This window comes from Halichoerus grypus, chromosome 10, assembly GCF_964656455.1.
Source record: "Halichoerus grypus chromosome 10, mHalGry1.hap1.1, whole genome shotgun sequence".
Lineage (NCBI taxonomy): Eukaryota > Metazoa > Chordata > Mammalia > Carnivora > Phocidae > Halichoerus > Halichoerus grypus.
The window spans coordinates 128,217,994-128,241,953 of NC_135721.1; the positions used below are offsets into that span (position 1 = coordinate 128,217,994).

The 23,960-nt window shown below is 58.3% G+C and overlaps 1 protein-coding gene across 5 annotated transcripts in view; it reads right to left on the minus strand.

Moving 5' to 3' along the window:
• Positions 1-23,960, minus strand: part of RIPOR3 (RIPOR family member 3) — a 72,307-nt gene that overhangs the window by 951 nt on the left and 47,396 nt on the right. The window contains exons 1-20 of one of the 5 annotated variants that reach the window (XM_078057297.1): positions 22,906-23,476; positions 19,702-19,848; positions 16,538-16,616; positions 14,994-15,017; positions 14,626-14,679; positions 13,814-13,963; positions 13,540-13,603; positions 13,157-13,200; positions 12,835-12,960; positions 12,608-12,753; positions 10,886-10,979; positions 8,980-9,552; positions 7,107-7,237; positions 6,012-6,126; positions 5,233-5,368; positions 4,422-4,583; positions 3,685-3,846; positions 3,006-3,208; positions 1,904-1,987; positions 388-478 (exon numbers count right to left, since the gene is read on the minus strand). In XM_078057297.1, the coding sequence (XP_077913423.1) occupies positions 388-478; positions 1,904-1,987; positions 3,006-3,208; positions 3,685-3,846; positions 4,422-4,583; positions 5,233-5,368; positions 6,012-6,126; positions 7,107-7,237; positions 8,980-9,552; positions 10,886-10,979; positions 12,608-12,753; positions 12,835-12,960; positions 13,157-13,200; positions 13,540-13,603; positions 13,814-13,963; positions 14,626-14,679; positions 14,994-15,017; positions 16,538-16,616; positions 19,702-19,848; positions 22,906-23,141 (2,821 nt within the window). In that variant the 5' untranslated portion in view covers positions 23,142-23,476. Of the gene's footprint in view, positions 1-387; positions 479-1,903; positions 1,988-2,725; positions 3,209-3,684; positions 3,847-4,421; positions 4,584-5,232; positions 5,369-6,011; positions 6,127-7,106; positions 7,238-8,979; positions 9,553-10,885; positions 11,016-12,607; positions 12,754-12,834; positions 12,961-13,156; positions 13,201-13,539; positions 13,604-13,813; positions 13,964-14,625; positions 14,680-14,993; positions 15,018-16,537; positions 16,617-19,701; positions 19,849-22,905; positions 23,482-23,960 lie in introns of those variants that run through there. The other 4 variants (XM_078057296.1, XR_013442085.1, XM_036064654.2 and 1 more) reach the window with 4 other exon arrangements.

The following is a 23,960-nucleotide window of genomic DNA, read 5'->3' on the forward strand; positions in this document are numbered from 1 at the left end:
TCTGGGGAGCCAAGATGGCCTTAGTGCTGACGCCTGGGTCTGGGGTGCTGCTGTAAGGGGCAGAGGCGGGGAGCATTGGGGGAGCTCCTGCCGGCCCCTCACATGGACCCAGTGCCTCGCTGCTACATTCAAGACAGAATCTGCTGAACTGTATCCCTGCCTTGCATCTGGTGTTCGTTCCCCAGGATCATAAACTGAAGCTTAAGAGGGAAAATAGCACTTCTTGCCACCTCAACCATGAAGGAGACCTGTCTTGGCCCAATGTGGTTAAATGGGTCACTAACAGTGCCCAGCCCGTGTGCTGGCCGTGGCCTTTCTGGCACCACCTGCCGGAGGTCCTCGGGGCACCCCACTGCACTGCGCCCGGCGTTCGATGCTGTACTTTACCGAACGACAGTGTGGCCTCCCGGGCTGTTGTCCTCACAGCCTCCAGGTCAGACTGGCACAGGCTGGCGATCTGATCGATGCTTTCGATGCCCTGTTGGGGGGGGAGGGGAGGATCCATTAGGGAACATTTTAAGTAGCAGGTGGAATCTACTTTTATAAGCTCTGCAAGACACCAGCCCTGGCATGGACCTCGGGGCCTCAGCCCCTTCCTTTTCTGAAGGCTTACAGGTTTCTTTTGTGGCCTCAAGTTCATCAGGAGTGCCATTGGAAGTGCCTGACCTTTTCCATCGTGACACCTGCCCGTGAGCCAGGCCATTGGCAGAGCTTTATGGATACCTTCTAGAAGGCCTGTCTTGAAAATGGGAAGACCTGCTTCCCTTGGGACCTTCCTACCTCCTCCCTGCTCTCCTGACCGTCCCCTCCTGGTCAGACTGAGAGCATCAGTCAGAGCCCAGGTTTGGGCACAGCCGACCCTGGTCCTCTCCTCCAGGGCCAAGGACCAGAGCGCCTTCAGCCTCCTCCACAGGGCACCCACCCCTATCCCCTTACTGGTTGGTTGATTATAACCAGGTGGTCCTCTTAGAATTTCTCTATGGTTCTTTCCAGAATGAATGGGGTGAGTGAGTTTAATCTAGTTTTCATCCAGCAGATTGGCAATGGTTTTTCTAAAATGAGAGTTCCAGATGCGGGTGAGGTGGAGGCAAGATGGACATCCTCTCCCATCTGCTTTTGTGAGTCTAAGTGGCTGAGCTATATCTAGAGGCTCCAGAAGTTTCATATTCTCTGGCCTGGAGTCATGCTTCGGAGAGTTCAGCCTAAGGAGATCATTCAGAACACCATATATATTTTTTTAAAGGCTTGTTGCACAAAGATGCTCATAATGACACTATTTATAATAAAAAAAAAATGGATGATGAACCTCAATTTTCTACACATGAGAGTGGGGGAGTCCGTTAACTTAAGACGGCTCCTTCATCGAGACTTCGAAAGCGCTGCCAGCCTGCCACTGAGTTCCTGTTTCACTCACTGCTTTTAAATTGTATTTAGCACGATCAACAATTTTAAATGCTCCCCCACACCCACAAACAAAAGAAATACAGCAAAATGCCAACAGTACTTTCTGCTAAGTTATTGGGATGATGGATAACTTCTACATTTCTGTATTTTACACCTTTTTTTTTCCTACAATGAGCTGACGGTGCTTTTAGAAATTGTTTGATTGAGGATATTACAACATAGAGTGCAAGGCCTCAGAAGTGAGTCCCTGGGGCCACCTGCTTGTTCAAGCAGAGTCAGGGCAAACGCTCCTTGACTGCTGTCGAGGGGCCTCTGCGGGTGGGGCGGACACATGCTCTTCAGGGGCTGTTTTTTGTTCTTTAGGTTTTTTTGTTTTTTGGGTTTTGTTTTTTTTTTTCTGCTGGCGGTAATTTTTTTGGGGGGGGTCCCAGTGGAATAACTTTGACATGAACTAACTTTGGGCTTCTCCCTGCCCCTGGTGAGGACAGGTTAGACTCACCCTGAGGTGTTTTAGTGCCACACATGCGGCCTGCTGGAGTTTGGCATCGTTCTCGGTCAGAGCGTTGGTGTAGAAAAGCAAAGCCTGGGGAAGGAGGTTGCTGTGAGTGGGGGGCTGGCCAGTCCTCCCGATGCCGTAAGTCGAGCCCTGCTTATCTTTCTCTAAACAAGAATCGGGCCCTGATATATTCATCTTTGCGCCACGTGCACCCAGTCTCGGGGTGTCTGCTGCAGCATTTGGTTTATCTCTAAAAACACTGGTCCCTGGGCTGATGGTAATCAAAATGAAGAACGCTCTTTTTGTCTAATAATAGTTCCCAAATCGAGCTAAAATGTGACATCAGAGAAACCAGATGTCCGGCTGGGGCCAACCGAAGAACTGGGCGTAGAGGGCGGCGGCCTCATAGGCCGAAAGCAGAGCTGCTGCCTGAGTCCCGAGGACAAAGCATCTCTTCCCTTCGGCCCCCTTTCCCAGTCACAGCGATGGCCCTGTCCCCTCGGCCACCTCAGCCAGAAGAGAGCTGCCACCGGCTTCCCAAAATGGCACAGGTTCATTAGGAAGCATGTGAGAATGCAACCTGGCCATGGGGTGGCCCAAGAGACCTTCAGAAGGCCTCGGTCTTGCCCCCTTCATTCTACACGCCAGCGACATCTCAGACCAAATGGGTAGGATATGTTGTGTCGGAAGCACCAAGAGGAACGAGGTGGTCAGGCGGTGGCGTGAGGTTCTGTGGGATCCTCGGGTGGTGGCCTGGCAGCCCCAGCCCAGTCCAGCCCGGATCCCTCTGCAGGGCTGGTGTCGCGGGAGAAGGGCTGTGCTCACCCACTGGCGCATCCCTAAAGCAGAACGTCTCGGGGCACCTGGCCAGCTCCGTCGGTAAAGCATGCGACCCTTGATCTCGGGGTTGTAAGTTAGATCGGGTGTAGAGATTACTTAAAAAATCAAAATCTTTGAAAAACCGGAACATCTTGCAGCGAATGCCGCCCCCTTCACAGCATCACTCACTCCTTTGGAGTCTTTTTCTGAGAGAGAAAGCCGACAACTCCCCGCAACTCACACACACGTAGCCAGGGGGCTGCCGCCTCCCGTCCTCACGCCATACCTTTTCCCGAAAGTTCTTGTTCTTGGCTGCGCCGGCCAGGCGAGCACTAGCTGCCCTGCACACTCGTGGAGTCCCGTCCAGTTGGAGCAGCGCCCAGGCCCTTAGTGTCTGGGGCAGGGGCTGGAGCTGGCCCAGCCGCTTCCCCTGCAGCTTCCGGACCGTCTTGCCCTGCCCCGCACACTGCAGCTCCTCGACGAGTGTCACTGGAAGACACAAGTGGGCCAGCGTCCCTCTGGCTGCCGTCGGCGGTGTGGCTGCAGGTCCGTTTGGCTGCTGCCAGGAGCCCAGCGCAGGCCCATGTGATCACCAAGGCTCAGTCTGGATTGGTTTCACAGGGGCCTCCTGGAACCTCTAGGAAGGCTTTCTAGCAAGGGATCAGATACACCCTGAAGATTCATAACATCTCAGCCCCTACTTCAAGGACACTGGCTGGCCGCGCGTCCCGCTCGTATCCAGCTCTGACCTCTGCGCTCTGTAAAACCTTCCCTGGGAGCTACTCCCCTATGTGGGCTGACCGTGCCATCTCCTTAAATATGGGCTCTCCGCAGAACCGGTGGAGGGGAAAGACGCAGTGGCTCTGAGAAACGGGCTTGCAGGCAGCCAGGACAGAGGGCTCCGCGGACGGATGGCCCTCCCTTCTCACCGCCTTGCTGGGAGGCCACACCCTCCCAGCCCCTACCTTCCTTGGTGAGCTGGGCAAAATGCTTGTCCAGGTCAGAGACGCTCTGCCTCTGAAGGTAGCTGTGGAACTGGAACCAGGTGACCGTCTGTTCCTCGGGAGGCCCGGCTCCGGGCAGCAGCCCGCCACAGCTGACCACCTGCTCCAGGAGCCTCCTACACGCTGCCGAAACACGGGAGAAGGCCGTGAGGAGAGAGACCAGGCCCCTCGGAGCTTCTCCGCCAGGCGCGGCGGGGTCGGTGCCCCTCCCTGGGCCCCCTCTGCCTGACAGGAGGAGCGTGCGGTAGCTGGGGTCTGCAGGCCCCGAGTCAGGCGTTCTTGGGGTGCCTCCCCTGCCCTGGGCTGGGCCAGGCCGAGTAGCAGCCAGGCGCCAGTTAGGGCGGCCCGAGTTCCAGAGCCCCTGCAGGGGAGATGCTCTGCGTTCTGAGGAAGAGTCCAGCCAACATTGGAAGACACCGTTCTCCTGCCTCCCTTCCCATAAACGTTCTTTCTGAACCCCTTTAAGGTTCTGGTGGAAGCTGCGCAGTCCATCTGCAGAAATGTGCCAACTGGCTAAAGGCGGCGGCCTCGGGGGTCCGCAGACTCCTTCCTGTCCCCCGTGAGAGGAGGCGGCTCGGGGGCAGGTTGAGAGACGCCGTCCCTTTGGTGCCATGAAGACATGGGGGTGCAGGCAGGGCTAGAACCAGGCCCCGGGGGGGGGACTCAGCACAGCGTTGCTTGTGGGGGGCGGGGGGTACCTATTTCCAGCTGTCCCGGGTACTTCCCTCGGACTCTGTGCAGGAACGTTCTCTTGAGCTGGTTCAGCAGTGTCGTGGCGGGGCAGGACAGGACCCTGCCGGGCTCCGTGCACCCTCTCCACAGCTTCAGGCACCCCTTCCTCCGAGCGGCCTGTGGAACGACTGAAAGCCCGGGTCAGGACCCCACTGGTGGTGGGGAAGGGCCGGCAAGGAGGCGGCCCAAGGATTTCCTCCCGCTCTAAGGCCTGAGAGGTCAGGGAGGCGAGGGGTGACCGGACGTCATGCAGCTTCCCTTCCCACCTCCCAGTTGTGCCCCACGAGGACCAGCAGCATCAGCTGTGACTGCCTTCCCCGGGCCTCTCCCCGCAGCCCCCACAGCGCGGGGACAGCTACTGCCTCTAGCCTCTCCTCATGGACACAGGGAGGTTCCGTGGGGGTTAGAGGCAGGGCTGGGGTCACAGGTACTGTTCATGTTTGAGTGCACCCTCTGCGCCTCGAATGTGGCCTGGGGATTACCTCACTGAACACTCTCCCGTGGCCTCCCCTTTATACGGACGGGGAAGCTGAGGCCCAGAGAGGTGAATCATTTGCCCAGAGTCACACAGCTGACAGAAGGGTGTGTGCCGCCGACTCCAAGGTGGCACGTAAGACTGAGTGTCAGAGCACAGCCCAGTCGCCACCCCAACATGTCCCCCCTGCGCTCCAGGTAACTTTGGACATCAGGAGGGAAGACGAGGCTCCCCTGGGCTTCAAAGCCCATCGTTTCAAGCCATTCACAGGAGCAGCCCGTGGGTGGTGGGCAGTTACTTACTTTCTTCAATGGATGTTGCCTTGCTGACCTTCTCAAAATCAAGCACAGAAAGCATCTCCAGAACCTGCTTTTGCTGCGCAGCTTCTTGCAGAAGGCACTCCTGGACCATCCTCGACAGATTAGGAGAGGCCAGTTTCTGGAAAGCAGCCCACGATGCTCCAGGTTAGCACAGAACATGGGCCCCTGAGGTCAGCGCTCATGACGGCAGCTCCCACCTCCCCCCTGCCCATCCTTTCTATCCCGACAGTAGCTCTCTGACTGTCATCCGGGGATTCCTGATTCACCAAGGTGGCAGGGATGGTGGGATGCAGGCCGTGACTGCCCGGGGCGACCTCTGCCACCAGAAAGGGCTAGCCTGCCTGAAGGTGAAGCCAGCCAACGCAGGAAAGCAGAGCCAAGAGAGACCCGGTTACGATGATATTTGAAACCCTGGATCCAGCTGGGCCCGAAGCCTACCCCTGGGCCTTTCAATTCTGTGAGCCAGAAAGTTCCTTCTGGTTGAGCCAGCTTGGACTGGAGTTCTGGCGTCTGCAGCCGAAGGAGCCGTGGCCACTGCTTTTGGTTCAGCACTTGGGATGCGTAAGAGCCACGTGGCTATTCACCCAGGCCTGAACCTTCCACAGAGGAACCTCCTCTGTCTCACTGGCCCTCAGGGTTGGGGGGGGGTCTCTCTTCCTTGCACCGTACTCTCCCCCCCCCACCATCAAGATCAGTTCTTCGCAAAGAGGACTCCCAACCCAGTTTCCCAGCAAGCCCTGCCCACCCCACCCCTTAGCCACCTGCAGCAGAGCTTTGCAGACGTGGAGGTGGACCGTGAGCAGCCTGTCCAGCTCCAGGGTGCCGGCCGTGAGCTCCCCAGATGACGCTTTCTGCGGGGGCGGGGTCCTGTCCTTCCTGAGTTGGATTGAGAAGAACCGGGTGACCATTCCAGTTAGCAGCCTGGCTCCCTCCAACGGTAGAAGAAACCCTCCCTCCTTGCAGAGCTCTGGTCAGGGAGGCCCACTCCAGGTCCCAGGGAGATAGAGTTAGACCAAGGAGAAAACTAAGAGAAAAGGAAAAGCAGCAAAAGCCGGCAACAACTCAAAACAGGTGCTGGCCTGGCATGGGCCCTGGAGACGGGGGAGCTGGGGACACCTTCCAGGGTGGGCGACCCAAAGTCAGAAGCTCACACTAATCCTTAGCTCTGTGTCTCTGGACCGGCCTGCCCCCCTGGCCTCAGTGTACTCATCTGTGAAGTGGGGACTGGAATACCAAGCTCGGGGCAGTGAGGGGTAAGTGCAACCCTGCCAGCCAGCCGGCCTGGCACCATGTTGGCTTCATGGTAGGAGCTGAGCCCGAGGCCTGAGGACACTGTGACACTGGATGGCGGGTGGGAGTGCCACCCCCTCCCCATGGGATCGTGAGAGGAGGAGAAAAAGTTTACTGTGTATCCTCTTTGGTGCTGCTGAGATTTGGTACAGGAGCAAGGCGTGAGCAGGCAAGTGGGGGCTGCTGAGCTGAGAAGGAAGTTGGTGTCAGAGGTCAGGGCGAATTGTGCAGAAGAACAGGGAGCATGGGTCACTGCTCACTGCTGCCCGTTCGTGAGGCAGAGTACAGAGGTTCTACCTTGTACCTTATCGTCATTTTTTAAGATAAACACAAAACAGCCCATTGCTCAGAGCTCAGCACCATGCTGGGGGACGGTCATTCACTCAGTGGTCAGCATAGGTCTGCTCTGCGCCGGGCAGTGGGATGCAGGGGCGGGGGCACGAAAGAGAAACAAGAGAGGTACAAATTGGGCCCAGGGTGATGGAAGGCATCGGCCAGGAGGCCGACAGGAAGCGTGGAACTTAGGCTGGTCCCCGGGGTCAGTGCTGGGAGGGGAGTGCACTTACCGGGGACCCTGGCAGCCCCCAAACAGGGACAGGTCCTGCGGGGCAAGGTCAGCGTTGAGGAAGGCGAAGCTCTCCAGGATGCACTCCATCAGGCTCTCGGCAGAGGCGTGCTCCTGGCAGGCTCCGCGGGGCTGTGGATGGAGCAGCAAGCCCTTAGGACAGACCCTGAGGATGGGGGCTCATGAGCACCATCCATCAGCAGGGCTGCGAGCCTCAGCTGCCCAAGTGTGATCCCCCAATTCAAGGACGGGCACGGGGGCGCGGCCCTGCCCGAGGTCCCTCCCAAATAGCCTGTGACAAGGTATGGCTCGGGAGCACAAGGGACGCAGATCTGAAAAGCCTCACCTGGCTCACAGAGCCCACAGGGACAGGGCGAGAGACAGGAGTGAGTGAGTGGGGCAGGTGGGGAGCAGAACGTGCGTCCTCCCCCCGAGAGGCCAGGCTGTTGCTCTGCCCCAGCTGACACCTGCCACTCGGGAATGTGGGGCCAGGGTTGCCAGATCGTTCCATTTTCTTTTAAAAAAAAAAAAAAAAGCTGGAAACCTAGACTTTTGTGGGAAGCTGCCAGTTTTTAAATATTCCAAATTCCAAATTATTTTAAAAAGATGGCGTGGGTCAGAACCTCTTCAGGAGGCTCACAGGCTGCCAGGTGAGCCTCTAGATCTCAAGTGTCCCTCCTCCCAGGGAAACGCAGAAGGAGGGGACGTTTGAGGCACCCCCTGACTGGCGGGGGTGGGGAGAGAGTGTTGGTGCCACCGCTCTCAAAGGCAGGTCCCTTCCTCGGTGCTTAGAAACCCACCGCGGGAGATGTTGGTCTCCTCTCGATTCATGGCGGGACTCCGGGGCTGGCTGTGTCCCCATCCCCGGCACGCCCAGGCCTCGTCCCACACAGAGTGCTCCCAGATCCTGCCTTGGGAGCCAGAACGAGGCTCCCAAAGGTGGAGCCCACAGAGAAAACCTTGACTAACGAGAATAACAAGGCTAGTTGCAGAGATTCCCTCTCCTGATAGAAAAAACAAATGTGGGGGGGTCTCTCTTCCTTGGGTAGAAACGCAGAGACCGTGAGCCTCCGGTGGTCACAACATTTTCATCAGCCCGTCAGTACTGAACCTTGTCTTATGTGTGCTTCTGTGTGAAGACACAGTGTTGACCTCCCACCGACGATTCACTAACACTGAGCTCAAGCCGCCACAGCACTAACTCCCACCGGCACGAGGCTGAGCTCACACACGCATCTTCCCAGGCCCGTCACGGCCTCCCTGCGCTCGGGAGCACTAGGCCCCTCAGCACTGCGGCTGGGCCCGTTCTAAATCTCGAAATCCCCCCCAAATAATTTCTGAAGAGAGCCGTTAAACTACTTCAGTCCCAGTGTGTACATAGGTGCTCGCGTTACACGTTTTATTGCCCATACATTTAAAATTATGTAATTGGAAAAACTGAATAATCTGCCCAGGCCAGCACCGCTGAGAGCCACCCGAGGACGGTCCTCGCCACAGGCCCTGCCGAGAAGCAGGTTCAGGGGAAGGTGTGCGGCTGCGCGGGGCCTTTGTGGCACCAGCTCTGACCCCGAACACACCCCAGGTTTGGGAATGGAACACCCAGCTTCAGCCCCAACCTGCCCGGGTCAGAAGATGCCAGATGGGGCCGGATTCTTGGCCAGACGTGGAGCGGGTTATCTACTGTGATCCCCGACTTCCTTTTATAATCCTCCTCCCGGCCACTGAGGACCTTTGTTCTCCCCACTTGACAGATGCGCAGACTGAGGCCCCGAGGGAAGACCTTGCCCAGGATGCTGGCCCAGGCCGGCTGGCCCCAGAGACTGCTCCCCCTTGTTAGGCACTGGGGGCTGCCGCCCCTTGATGAATAAACCTACCTTCAGCCGGTTCCTGAAGCCGAGAACCTGATACTCCAGCTCCCGCAGCTGTGGCTGGGTGGGGTCCACGGACCTCAGTAAATCCAGGACCTCTTGCAGGGGCCTCTCGAGGCTCACCTCAGGCCCATCCACTCTGTCCTCGGTTTCCCCTTCACCATGGTCTTTCTGGCTACCCGGGGCTGTATGGTTGTGGAATGGGGAGCCCTGTGGCAGGTCGGGGCCCTCTATTCCCAAATTCCTCCAGCCAGGCTGCTCCACAAAGGAGCCTTCCGCCAGGGGGTCCATCTCTGGCAGGAGGCCCAGGGGCTGGGGGTCCTCCTGGGCCTCCTCTTCAATGGAGGAGTTGGGGCCAATGGCCAAGGGCAGGAACCCCACGTCTGAGGTGGATGCCGATGTGCTGGTCTCCGTGTCTCGGGGGTCCTCGGAGCTGAAGGAGTCCATCTCGGGCAGCTCCTGACTCTGGCTCCGCAGGCCAGGGCCCCGAAGGTCATTGTCAGATAGGTAGCTGAGGATGGAGGTGGCCCTTGGCCCCCCCAGCAGCAAAGCCTGCCGCGCTGGCTGCTGCAGGACAGACTGGGGAGGGGGACACAGGAGCATCCTTACTGTCGCACCGGGGACCACGGCAAGGCCCCCGGCGGCGCTTCCCTCCCTAAACACTCGCGCTGCACACCCACCCTATCAACATGACCGAGGCCCAAGGTGACCGGCGGCCTGGAGGTGCGGACAGGACCCTGCAGCCTCTCTGCCCTGATCCCCATCGTCCTTCGAACTCACTCCTTTCCAGCCCCTGAGGCCACCAAGCTGTTGGCCTCCAGGCTCCGCGCCTTCCTGGCCAAGGGCCTTTGCAGTGACTGTTCTCTCTTCCTGGAACGTTCTTCCCCCTAGGTCTTTGTGGTCGTGCCCTTGTCCCCTCAGGCCCTCAGTCAAATGGTACCTTTTCTGGGGACCTTCCCCTGCACACCCTATTTTAAGGAGCAAGTCCCACCTTGCCCCAGCAGTCCCCTCCCCCTTCCTGGCTTTTGTTCCCACGGTCCCTACCCCCTGAGGGCACCGTCCTCACCTGGCCTAGAACAGAGCCTGGCACAGAGTTCTGAACGAGTGACGTGAATGGGCAAGCCCTTGCCCCCTCTGCCGCAGCCCTCCCCCGCCCCCCTTAGGCAGACCACTGATAACTGATGTTCCCACAGCACCAGCTATTCTCGTCAGTCCTTCTCCCAAGCACCTCTCATGTATTAACTCGTTTAATCCTTGCAAACCCCCACCAGAGTGGTGCTGTTGTTCGTAGTTCTCTGATACAGAAATTGATGGCCAGAGAGGTTGAGTGACTTGCCCAAGGTCACACAGCAGGTGAGAGGCATAAACAGAATTTGACCCCCGCCTGTCTAGTTCCAGAGTCCATACTCTTTTTTTTTTTTCTAAACTGAAGTATATGCCGGGCCCACCATGGCCAGAATATGGAAGAAGTTGATAACAATAGTTGGCTCTAAGGGAGGGACCCAGATCTCTGGAGGTCACGGGAAAGAGATGTTTTACCATGCACTATGTCAAGGTATTACCTACTAGAAACATACATTAAATTTAATTTTAAAACAAGTAAATCGGAGGCCAAGGTTATGGCGGGGGTGGTAGAACCATCCAGAGAACCCCACTCCAGGCTTCCAGGAGAACCAGCCAAACCCGGAACCAAGTCCAGAGGCCCCCAGAATGGAGGGCTGACAGCGAGGAAGAAAAAGCACCGGAAACCACCCAGGATGTCCCCAAAACAAGGGAGGCTGAGTCCAGAGTCTGCTACCTCCGGGGGCGCCAGGCTGCTCCGCCCAGCCCCGCATGCTGGCCCCCGGGGAGCTGCCCCCATCCGAAATCCCAGCGTGACCGCAGCATCCCTGCCCTGGGGAGGCTCACTCACCAGGTAATACCTCTCTCGGAAGCTGGGGGTGCTTGGGGGTGTCCAGTTGTACAAGGAGCCCTTCCTGCTGCCCATGGAGAACTTGCCTGTGGGGCTGGGTGACATCAGGAGGCTCTCAGTATCAAACGGGCTGGAGGAGAGAGCAGAAGGGCAGGGTGCCATCACCGCCAGGGGGGACCCCGGAGCACAGACCAGACCCGGGGGACTTATAAGAGGGATGGAGGCTTGGCGGGGGCCTGGCCTGGCCTGGGGTCACAGGCACGGCCTGGGGACTCGAGGTGCACATTCGCAACCCCCTTGGGAACGTCTCAGACTCCCACCACCCTGAGGGCCGTGAGCCAAATGGCCAGGGGCAGCCATCGGCCACCACTCATGTGAATGGCACCCCCTTTAGAGGTCCCCTCAGAAGCTCAGCAGAGGCACAGTGGACACTCAGTTCTGCCATTTTCTGGGTCAACGACGTCACCATCCCTCTCGTCCTCATCTGTAAAAGGGACGCCATAATCTATTAAAGGACCTCTGTCGGTCCTGGTCACAGGTAAGGCTGGGAATCCAAAGTGAACGTGTGAGATACAGGGAGTGTGGGGCTCAGCTGGGCCCTCCCTGAGCCTGCCCAGGGAGCCAGGAGGTCTGGGTAGCCTCCCCGCCTCACAGAAACCTGCTCGCTCTCCTTCGCTTAAAGGCCTGGCTCTCGCTGTGTGGGGCCCAGACGCAGCAGGCACCTCCTGGGAAGCCTTCCCTGCCTGCCTAGGGCGGCTGCAGCCAGCAGGATGCTTGCGGCCTTGGATTTGCCTGGCCTCCAACTGGATGGTGCTGGGCTGCCCACCACCCTATAGACTTGAGGAGCGTCCCGCGGAAGAAGTGTGCTCAGCCCCCACTAGACAGATGAAGACACAGGCTGGGGGTGCTCACTCGCCCCAATTCACCCAGCTCACTGGGGAGAAAGCAGCATCCAGTGACCCCAGGCTCGGACGCCCACCCCAGGAAGAAGAAACCGGAGAGACTGGCCCCAACCAGTCGGAGCAAGCACCAGAACGGAGGAAGCAGGCCTCAGCCCTTAGTTCCTGCTGCACCTGCCTTGGGAAGTAAAGGGAAGAGAATTCTCTCGAAACACTAGGTTTCATATGGAGGAAGAGCAAACACAAAGCCTGTGGAGACCACCAGCATTCACGGAACGGCCCAAGAAGGTGATGAGTCAGCTGCCCCAAACGGGCACTCCCCCTTCCCCCTTGCAATGCCTGATGGAGAGCCCCCACCCCGGGCAGGGGTTGTTTTCATGAGTGTCCCCCACCCAAGGGGTCTGTGGTCCAGGGGGGCTAAGTGACTGCTCGACGGCGGGGGCCAGCAGGGAATGAGGTGTTGGGAGCAGTAAGGAGAGCCCTCCTGGGCAGAGGCAAGGCTCCTGCATGGAATCCAGCCCAGGAGGCCCCTGGAAAGGGTCCTGGCCAGCACGGGTCTCTAGTTAAGAAGGGAATTAGGGCTCAGGGGGGCGGGGAAGGTGGGGTGGGCAGAGGCTACAAAGAAGTCTGGGCTCCAGCCTTTCTGGGGCCGAATGAGGGCAGGGTGCCCACTGGTGGGCGCTAGGGTGTGGTCAGACCACCAGGGGGAGCCAGGGAGGCCCCTCACATCTCTGCTCTGGGTGGGAGTCCCTGTGGGTGGGAGTTTGGGGCTGGCCTTGGGGAGGGGCCTCAGAGCCCCAGAAGGCGGCTGGCCCCTACTCACTTCCATAGCACCTCCAGCTGCAGCTTGATGGTGCCCAGCTCTGTGATGTCCAGCACGATCACCTGCGGCCTGGTCGTGAAGAAGTCAGTGATGTCGCACGTCACTGTGCCCACTGCCAGTGAACTCAGGCCCCTCAGCTCTGTCACCTGGGGGGATGGTGGGAGTTGTGGATGGTGTCTGAGCTGAGCCCCTGGGCACCCTGGCCCCATCCCTCAGGCCCCACCCACCTTGATCTCGAAGTTCTCGTGCAGGGTGGGGATGAAGACCTTCTCCTCCTCCTCCCAGGTCTGGCTGTCGTCTGACTCGATCCGGCCCTTCAGCTTCCAGCGCTGGCGGCCCAGGCGCATGAGCACCTGTGGGCACGGCCCGAGAAGGGATAGGTCAGCTGCCCCAGGTAGGCACTCCCCCTTGCCACCTGCCTGGGGGCCCTCCCTGCTGGCCAGGCGGGGGTGGAGACAGAAACCCAGCTGGGACCCTGGTTCCCAGCAGCTCCCAACCCCCAAAGGCCTGGTGGGGAACCCTGAGGCCTGACAGTGGAGGTGGCCATACCTCATACTGGTCTCCGGGACAGAGGCGTGCGTAGCCCACCAAGCCTGGAACACAGAGACGGGCTCATCTCCTCTCTGGCCTGCTCTGCCCCTGCCCCATGGACCTCGGGCCCTCACTGGGGGATCCCCTGCCCAAGTGTGGGTATCCACTTTAGGGAGGGATAAATCATCAGGATGGACAGTGACAGGGCTGGGCCGTCATGTCCAACTCAGGGGACAGGACTCGGCTGAGGTCACAAGTCCCATGAGTGGAAACCCAAAGTTTTGCCTGGACCCCTGGGATTCTGACCAAACCCCCACCCTCAGTAGAAGTCCCAGGGCCCCCAAGAAGGCCTGAGCCCCCACCCAAACTGGCTTCTGCCCACTCGCTCTCAGCTCTGTTACCTTTCATCCTGATGTGGAACTCTCCCAGGTGAACCTCCAGGGCCCCTTCGATGAGCCACATGTCCTGCAAAGCCCCACACAAGGTGGCTCACCGCCCAGCCCTGGGCCAGGTGAGGCAGGAGGAGGGGGGCACGCAGATCCTGCCCGCCAGAGGCCCAGGGGCAGAGAGGGATGCTTCCTCGGGGTCCAGCATCACACACACACACACACACACACACACACACACACACACACACACACACACATCCCGCCACAGGCTGCCCTCTGCACCCACCTCGGCGCACTCCTGCAGGCTGCGGCCCAGCTCCTGCAGGCTCTCTCGGGAGGCGCGGCTGGGCGGGCACCTGGAGAAGGCCCTCTGCATGTTGGAGGCACCATCTCGCAGGCGGCACTGGATGCAGTAGCCCTCGTAGAGTTCATCCACCTGCGGAGGGCGCACGGGCTGCTGGGCGCTGTCCATGCCGAGGCGCAGGGCCCCAGGCCTGCCTACCCGGCTCACCCTCCGAGAGGCCACACAGCCCTGCGCTACTGGGCTGGCGGTCCTGGGTCCCCTGCCCTGGGAATATGAGGCCCGGGGGCAGGGACCACATTGCTCATCCACTCTGTGTCCCCAGCACCTGGGAGCGCACAGTAAAACCCAGTGACCTGGATGGGTAAATGCATCACTTCCCCTCCCCGTGCCCGACTTTTGGACTGTAAAATGGGGGAGGTGGGTTTGTGACACCCTGCCCACCACTGGACCCCCAGGAAAGCAAAGCAAGGGCATATGGAAGACCTGGGAGAGTGTAAAGCTTAAAGGACTTGCTGTGTGACCTTGGGCCCATTCTTGGCCCTTTCTGGGCCTCTACTCTCCCATCTCTACAATGGGATGGTTGGACACAGCCTTCTCGCCCTGTAAGATGGAGCATGGGGTCTTTCCATCTAAACCCCACACTCCTGGGGAGCCCAGCGGTATCCCCCTCCCTGACTCCCACCTCAGGGCCAAGCCCCTGGAGTCCCTGCTCCTCCTCAGCCTCTCCCCTGCTAACCCAGTGGAGGTCCAGCAAGCCCGAGCCCCACCCCGTGACCTCCAGGAGGCAGGCTGACCTTGCTGATGTGAAACTCCATCTTCCGGATGTGCCTTTCCACAGAGCGCGTTTGCTTCTCCCGGAAAAAGAGGAGATGCTTTAAAAGTAGCCTGGGCCACCCCCCAGGCCCCAGCCCCTGCCCGCCCCCCTCCAGGTACTAACACACAGAACTGGGCTCGAAGCCAGGCCAGCCCCTCACCATCCTCGAGGAAGCCTCATCATTGAACCTGTTTCCCCATTTGTAAAATAGGGAGGAAACCCAGGTATCCCTCCTGCAGGATGGCCCGAGGGACGAAATGGGAGCAACAACATGGGTCCCTCTCATGCAGCTGGACCCAGGCCTGGCCCACCTTTCTTACAGCCCTGCAGACAGAAAGTCTCGCTCACCTTGTCCAGGTCATAATAGAAAGCCTGTGGGAGAGAAAAAGAGGGTGAGGGACAGGATGTTAGGGTTCCAGGTGCCCCTCCAAGGCCCATGAGGCTACATCCCAGGGGCACCTGAATTCAGATGACAGCCAGCACGCACTCCCACCTCTGCGGCCTGCAGTCATCAGTGGCCTGTCCAGAGCCCGGGGGAAGAGTGATAAACACACGTGCTTTGGGTGATGCAGTTCTCGGCCTGGCTCTATTTCCCAGCTGTGTGTCCCAGGCCAGTTACTCAACATCTCTGAGCCTCCACGTCCTCATGTAAAATGGGGTGGCCCTAGCACATAGCACCCGCCCCATACGGTTGTCATGAAGAGTAAAGGACACAGTAAGCCTTTGACAAAATGGGGACTGTTGCGATCTGATTGTTTAAGGGGTGATTTCGGCCATAACCAGAAGAACTGAGGGAGGGCACCCCCACCCCGGGGGGGCGGGGTTCAGGCTTGGGGAAATGCAAATCCAGATCAATCCAGCCACGCCGGGGGGCCAGGGGGCGGCCAACAAAAAGAAGCTATCAACTGAGCAGATCTTCGCATAAAGGGCCAGATGGTGAATACTTTTGGCCTTGGGGGCTGCGTGGTCTCTGCCACGTGGTATGCACGCAGCCGCACACAACACGTCAGTGTGGCCGTGGCCACGTGCGGATAAACTCTATTTCCAGACAGGCTCTCGTTTAAGCTTAAATCACCCTGCCTGAGCCGGGAGGATTTTTCACGAGGTCAGAGATTCACTAGAGAGAGAAAGCAGGACGCGGGACAGTGGGTAAGTTGCGACTTCATCTTTGTAAGACTGTTGACCAAAACCTTCTCTATGCATTCGTGTATTTATGTGACTATGTGATCAGGGAGAAAAATATGGAAAGAGAAATCCTAGATTATTCTCAGGGGTTAAACAGGGTGGGACACCGAAGACTGGGGAGGAAGGGGTGTCAAGCAAAAGGAAAGGTGGGTTAAATCCCCCCAAAAGTGTGTGTTTTCCCACGTAGGCATTTACGAGAAATTGTATGTGTGTGCTTATGAAATTAAGACTCCACGTAAGCTATAGAGAAATAGGAAAGTTCTCAAGGCTTTGGGAGGAAAAGTAACTGTGCAGGAAGCTGAGAAGCAGCAGTGTCCAGTGAGGCAGGACCCCAGGTCCCCAGCGTGGCCACGCCGTTCCTTGCCTCAGTGTGCCCGCCCATGAAATGGGAGCAGCTAGAATGGAGGAGCCTTTATACACTTGCCTACCTTACAGTCACTTCTAGAGCCACAGAGTGGAGGTGGACTGCTGGACCTTGAGCGGGGGAGGAGGGAGGGGAGGGAGGGGAGGAGGGGGAGGGAGAGTGGAAGCTTCCTAACCACCTGTGAGGTTAAATCCCTCAGGGGCCAAGTGAGGTGGGATCATCGGAAAATAAAGACAGTCCATTCCTTAGGCCTCTGAGCCCCGAGACTGAGCTTTATCACGGGTGCGAGGCAGGAGCACCCCACCAAGGCTGCTCGGTGCGGAGGGGCAGGGAGAGGTCTCACCAGCCTCGAATTCCTGCGGGTGTCCTTGTGGCGACCTGACAGGTAATCCAGCTCGGCCTGCTGGATGCACAGACACTCCCTGTGAGGAGAACGAGGAAGAGGAGTTTGCCGAGGAACAAGTAGACGAAAAGAAACGGCCAGGTGACCAGTGTTCCGGAGCGGAGGCGGCCACAGCTGCCAGCAGGAACAGCGCTCGGTGGTCAGACGGCAGAGCCGTCCCGCCCACCGGCAGCCTGGCCCCAGCTCGCTCAGCCTCCAGACCCAACACGCTGCGGGCTGTGTGCCCAGGGCTGTGCAAAATGGGAAGTCTCTCCATCAATTCACAAAACAGCCACACAAACAGGTTCTATGGTTATTAGACCCATTTTAGAGATGGGCAAACTGACCCTCAAAATGGGCAAGTAAACTCAGCCCAGAGTCACAGCAGGGAAGAGGCTGAACCCAGATCTGAAACCAGGCAGTGGCCTCCAGAGGCCACTCTTTTCACCCCAGCCCATGGGGAGGTCAGCAAGAGCACGCCCCCCTCACTGACAAAGGCAGGCCATCCTGGTGTCAGTATGTTTAGGACCAAGGACCAGAGAGGGGCCAGAAGACCCGTTCTGGGAAGCACAGAGAAAGCTGTGGGCCTGGAGGGGACATTTCATGTTCTTTTCCAGCCAAAGAGCCTTAGACATGAAACCTGAGGTCTGGACTTGGGGGGCAGGGGTGAGGGCCCATCCTGCTTCATCACAGATTTACTGGACCACCCCAGGAAGGGGACTCACCCTCTCTGGGCCCACTTACACCACCATCTACCAGGCCATCACTCACTTAGGGGTTGGGCTCTCCAGGAAGAAGGGGATGCTATTGAGTGAGCCCAGACGAGTCCCAAATGTGTGGTCCTTATAGGAATCCAGAGGCAGTCCTGGGAGATGAGCCCCTTGAAGACAGGCTCCAGGCACACGCCCCCCGCTCCCACTCTGCGCCAGCGCTGGGCCGCATGTGCAGTGTGCATCATGGGCGGAGGGCGATGGATGCCCCCTGGGTGGGGAGTCGGGACGTGGCAAGTGGGGGAGGTGACATTTACCCTTAACCCCGGTACAGGGGAAGGGGGACAGGGGGCAGGTGGGCACCGGCCCTGGAGCCCCACTTCCTGCTTCCTGGCTGTGGGGACCCTGGACAAGTTGCTTCCCATCTTTGGGACTCAGTTTCCTCTACTGAGGAGAGGAGGAGGTTAGGAGATTCTCTGATAGCATTCTTCAGGGATTCAAGGACGCGATGTGTATAAAGCCCCGAACAAGCTGTAGCTGCTGCTGTCATTGGTGTTAATTAGTGAGGAACAAAGAGCAGGATCACAAGAGGCGGAGCGCGGGACAGGCATCCCAGCAGGAAGGAACAGCGTTCGATTCAGAAGGTGTGCATGTGTGCTGAACTAGGGACATGGGCGAATGGCAGCCTGCGGAGATTCCCCACTGCTGAGGAGCCGCTCAGCAAGAGCCAAGGTGCAGGCATATGAAGGAAGATGGCACATTCGGGGTACCAGTGAGGATGGGGAGTGAATAATAGAAGAAAAGTCTAGGAAGGTTGAAGGTCAGAAAGGACCCTGAATGCCCTCCCAAGGGTAGGAGAGAGCCATGGGAGAGACTTGAACAGAGTGGGGGCAGCAGGTGCAGAAGGGGTGGGTGGGGACGGGGCTGGGACTGCCGCAAGGTGGCTGCTGGGAGCGAGGAGGCCCCCTGAACTGGGCGTCTGGGGTTGAGGAACATGGAGGGGCTACTGGTAGGGGCCCCTCCCTCCATGCGGCTTACTCATGGGGCAACACTGAGCTTAAGCCAGAGTCCTGACCTCTTCTGTGAACCTCAGGTTTGTGCCCCCACTCCCTCCTTTCATATTCCTCTTCACCCCCAACCCCTCCCTCAATAAATCCTGTCTGTCCCACTGTCAAAATGTATCCTGAAACTGACCCTGTCCCCTGACCACCCAGCTGCCACCTGGCCAAATCCACCATCATCTCCCACCTGGGCCCTTGCAGTCACCTTCTCACCGGCCTCCCTGCTTCTGCCCTGGCCCCCTGCAGTCCATTCTCCATATACAGCCAGAAGGATCTCATTAAAACCAAACTCAGATCATCCTTCCCCCACGTGGAACACTCCGTGGCTCCCAACTCACCCAGAGTGAATACCATGTGTTCACAAGGACCCATATCATCTGGTCCCCATTGTCCCCCAGACCTCCTCACCCTTCCCTCTCTCAGCTCCCAAGCTGGTCTGCTCACTACTCCCCTAATCCTCTAATCATGCTCCTGCCCCAGGGCCTTTGCATGTGTGGCTTCCTTGGCCTAGAATGTTCTTTTTCCATTATCTGCTGGGCTCACTCCTTCAGCCCTTCAGGTTTTTGCTCAAATGTCACCTTCTTAATGAGAACTTCTTTGAAACCCCTTATTTAAAATCAGCCCCACGCCTTCTTACCCTGATTTATTTACCACCACCTGACTTACTCTATATTTTGTTTATTGTCTGTCTGTCTCCCATTAGGAAGCTCCACGGGGGCAGGGATTTCTGTGTGTTGCTCACTCCCACACCCTGTGCCTGGCGCTTCATAAGCCCTCAATCAAAAGATCTGGAGTGAGTGACTGAATCTTCCCGTCCTGGCCTCTGCCCTGCTAACCAGTCCAGCTCTCCTTCACTCAAATCCAGCCGCCCTGGCCGCCTGTCCTACACGCTCCTACCTCAGGGCCTTTGCCTGTGCTGTTCCCTCTGCCCGGGATGCTTATCTCCCAGAGGCCAGCACGACCAGCCGGATCTCCTCGGTGAGTCTCCCCGGTCACTCTGTCTGATAGGCTTCCAGGCGCTGCCTCGCCATCACCTTCCTTCACTGCACTAAGGCTGGTGGGAGTGACGTTATTGATCGTGTCACTCCCTCATTGCTGTCTCCCCTCTACGCCGTAAGCTCCATGAGACCAGGGTCCTCCAGCAGCCTGCACTGCGTCCCTAGCACCCGAGGACAGGCCTGAGCATGGGGCTGCCCCCGGGACATGCTTGTGGGTGAAGTGAATAAGCAGGAGCTAGCTCCCTGTGTGGCCTCTCACAGACGAGACCCAGCCGCGGTCTTCAGGGACATGCGGAGAGGAGAAGCAGGCGAGGACAGAGGACAAGCATTTTAAGGGCAACAAACGGGGTCCTTACTTGAGGCCTCTCTTGAGTGCTTCAAAGATCTTCTTCACTTGCTGTGGCTTGGGGTCCGGGCAGACAGACCCCTTCCGCAGTGTGCCGTACATCTTGGAGGATTTTGCAGGCATTCGAGACCTCACCGAGTTCCCGCGGATGGACTTTCTGTGAGGAGGGAGGAGGGTCAGAGCAGGGATCTTGGACAAAGCCCTCCCCGGGGGCAGGCACTTCGGGATCAATGGTCAAACCCCAGGCTGTCAGGAGGCCTGGCTGAGTCCCACCCCATCGCCACCAAGCCGTGTGGTCTCAGGCAAGTTGCCAAGACCCTCCGGGCCTCAGTTTCCTCATCTGCAAAATGAGGGCTTGCATTTGAAGATTAAGAAAAGACGAAGAAGAACCAGATATGAGAAATTAACACAGTGAGAAATACATTGAAGCAGCCCAAAGGCCAAAGCTTTCTGCTCAGTGTGCTCTGTCTATACGGCAAACAAGCCCGGAGGCCAGATCGTGGCCCGGGCACCTGTTGGCTTTGTCTGCCCGGGATCCATGCCCCTCCATCTGGAAATAGCACCTCAGTTGTCCTCTGGGGTACCCCCTAACTCTGCTCTTTATACATGTGGTTTGGAGGGAGGTAGCCTGACAAATCACACACACACACGCACACGCACACTCACACACACGCACACGCACGCACGCACGCACCTGCACACACATACACAGGCATTGAGGCAAACACATGTCCCAGGCCTGGGTTAGTCCATAGACTCCACTCCCCTGGCTCAGGGAGAGGCATGGGACACAAATCTGGCCAGTAACCCTGCCTGGATTTTGGTTCCAAAGTCACAGGCAGGAAAAGAGTTCTTTCTTCTGGCATTGCTATTCTGGGGGAACCTACACCTGGAACTGCCCGCCACGTCCTTTGCATCATGTAGGGAGAATGAAACTAGCACAGGGAGAAGCGGGGGGGAGGCAGGCCAAATCCACACGACGATGAGTTCCTGGATCTAGCTATGCCTGAAGCTAGACCTGCCCATGGAATTTCAGTTACAGGAGCCAGTTGGTTCTCCTTTTTGCTTAAGCCTACTGGAGTTGGGGGCGTGGATTGAATGATCCTAAGAACTGATGTCTCCCGGCAGTGACAGCTGTGTCTCTCAGCCCTTGAGGGATGCACCCGCGTTTCAGGAGTGACTGCAGTCGTACAGGGTGAGGGTCCCCTCGTCCCAGTACGGGGCTGGCTTCGCTGGCGTCTGAGCCCCTTCTAGAGTCCTCTGATCCTATGCCTTGTCCCGTAGGTGCAAGAGCAGGGCGGCTGACACACTCACCACCAGGCAGGCTTCAGTCCATCCTCTAAAGGCTCAGTCTCTAAAGACACTGTTTCCCAGATGCCCCTGCCACCAGGTGCGGCTTCAGGACTCCCTTCTCACAGAAGAAACAAGGGCGGAACTGACACTCAAAGTAACATCTGGGTCAGTTTCTTAAAGGAGCCGCTACCCTTTCTAAGTTCGGGGAGTGGGGGGGGGAAGGGGGGAAGGGGGTAAAAGAGAGAGAAGAGAGAGGTGTGGGGGAGGGGGAGGAGTAGAGGGAGAGAGAAAGGTGGGGGGAGCATGCACAAAGTCGGAGGCGGGGAGGGGTGCAGGGGAGAATAATCAGTCTTATTTAAGTGCCTGTATTTGGGGGAGTTTCTTTGTCAAAGGAATTTCACCTCTACACTAATGCACAAACCGAGCCTCAGTTACTTCTCTGTTAAATGGGAAAACAATAGACCCTCAATCAGAGAGCGGTGCTGAGAATTCTGTAAGACACCAGGTCTAACATTTGGCACAATGGAAACAGTAGGTGCTTGATACATGTTTGCTACTGTTACAATCAGCACATGCTAACTGTATCATTCCCTGCACCCACAGCCTGGAAAACAGTAGGTGCTCAGTAAAGAGTGAGCTGAACGGGGTGAGGGAAATACAGCGTGACGTGGGGACTAGAGAGCAGAGACGTCCAGGACCCCAAGGCGCTCAGCTGGACCTCAAAGGAAGAACAGGACAAGGGGTCAACCCTAGAAGCGTGTCCCGAGTCGGGGGACAGAGTGAGCCAGGGAGGAGAGGAGGATTGGGGTCTGGAGAGCCCGGCAGGGGGCAAGCAGGACACAGCTTCAGCTCCCTCGGCAGGTCTGAGGGGAGCTCCCTGGCACCCCAGGAGGCTCAGCGGGCAGCCAGGCTGTAGATCCAGCCCCACCAGACCCTGCCCAGTCCACACACACACACACACACACACACCCCTGCTGTTGCCTCGAGAGGAGGAGCCGTCCCGGCCACCCCTCCGGCTGGGTTCCTCGCCACGGCTGCGCAGCCACATCACAAACCAACATGCTCGAAATAGAGACGCCAGGCCCTGCCGGGATACTGCAGCGAGCAAGGATCTGGGAGGATCGGGGGCCTCGCCAACCTGGGAGCCTGTACTGTCTCGTGAGACACAAGCTCCTGGTCAGCCACCCATGTTCCAATCCCAGCCCGAAGTCACAGGTACTTAACATACTGGAGCCTCAGTTTCCCGATTTGTAAAAAGGACCGACCCCATGGCGCAGTCATGAGACAGGCATTCATTCAGCAGATGTTTACTGAGCACTGACTGCACACCAAACAGCACTCTAGGGGCTGGAGGTAAAACAGTGACCCAAACAGACAAAACCCATGTCCCTGTGAGCTGCCAGGCCAGCTGGGGGGGGGGCGGTGGGGGGGGACCACGGGACAGCCAGCACGGGCTCTGGAGCTAGATGCCAGGGTCTCTATGGAAACCCCACTTACAAGCTGTGTGACCTTGGCTAAGTTATTGAACCTCTCTGTGCCTCAGTTTTCTCCTCTGTAAAATGGGCACCAGGGAAAGGGTTGCTACATGAGAGTTGCATGAGTTAACAAATGGAAAGGGCTTTGAGTAGTGCCCGGCAAAGGGTAAGTGCCGCATACCTGTCGGAGTTAAATAAGATAATAAACATCAGATAGTCCTTAGTGCCGAGGGCAAAAATAAAAGCAGGATGCTAAATTTACATGGGGGTGAACAGGGAAGGCCCCTCCAATCAGCACTGGGCACAAAGCCTGGTCCATCAGCACTGCTCATCCCTCACCTGCTTTTGCTGTTATTCGTACGTTATATGTCAAGGTACACTTTGGGAGGCCCTCGAGGGGGCTGTGCTCCCTCCTCCCTCACCCTGCCTGAGGCCACATCACCCACCTCTTGGAACAGGCCCTCCACAAAGCTGACATCTCCAGGCTGCCAGAGACGGGCGGGGCTGCAGGCTTCAGGGAGGTGGGCTTCAGACCGGCTAGGGGCCCTGGCCGGCGGGCGGGAGGGCAGGCGGGGTAGGCAAGCGACTTTGAAGTGGGGCTGCAGGAGCCCTGCTCACCTGCCAGCTCCCGGGGGTCCACAGTCCCCAGGAGGTGGGTGCCCTTGGCCGGGCCCGCCGCCATCTACCTGGAGACCTCCTCAGCCTCGCCGCTGCAGCTGAGCCTGGCTCCCGGGGAGGCCCGGAGTTCGGGGCTCTTGTCTGAGGTTCCACCGGGCAGGCGCGGGGCCCTGAGTGCTGGCTCAGCCGGGCAAGGCGGTGCTGTATCCTTTGGGTGGCGAAATCAGGCTGCGGGTCTGGCCCAGTGACACAGCTGCGGGGGAGGGAGCAGCCTCCAGGGGCGGATGTTTTACCAGCTCGGGGAGGACTCAGTCAATGTTAAACAGCCTCTGGCATGCCAGACGGGCACGTGTGTCACCCAGGGGCCCCTGCCCTCACGTGAGGCCACCGGGACGGTCCTTCTGCCTGGGGTCGTCGGCACACACTTCGGTGCCCAGCTGTTGCAGGTGCGGGATCCGGAGGCAGGCAGGGCTCGCAGTGGCCATGGGGCAATTATAGGACCAACTGCACACCTTTCAGTCCAGGACCCAGTGTGCCGGCGGTGTAAGCTAACCTTTCCCCCCGCGTCTGGTGGCACTGGGTGGGCGGGGAGGATGTGTAACACGCACAGGGCACGCGCCAAGGTTCAAGGCTCGCGTGGGCTAGCCCGTTCCTACACGTGGCTGCACCCCTAACTGCTCCTCTTACTCCGGGCTCCTCTCCTTGAAAATCAAAGGCTACTGCTCAGTTTTCACCCCCACGTGTCCCAGCCATCCCAACAGAGGAATGCCCGAGGTGGCTAGGACAGTGGCTCCTAGCTCAGAGGGTGCCCTCCCGACAGCCTGGGGGAGAGGTGACCTGGCAGAGGAGTGACAGGAGGGGGTTAAGAGCAGCCACGCCTGTG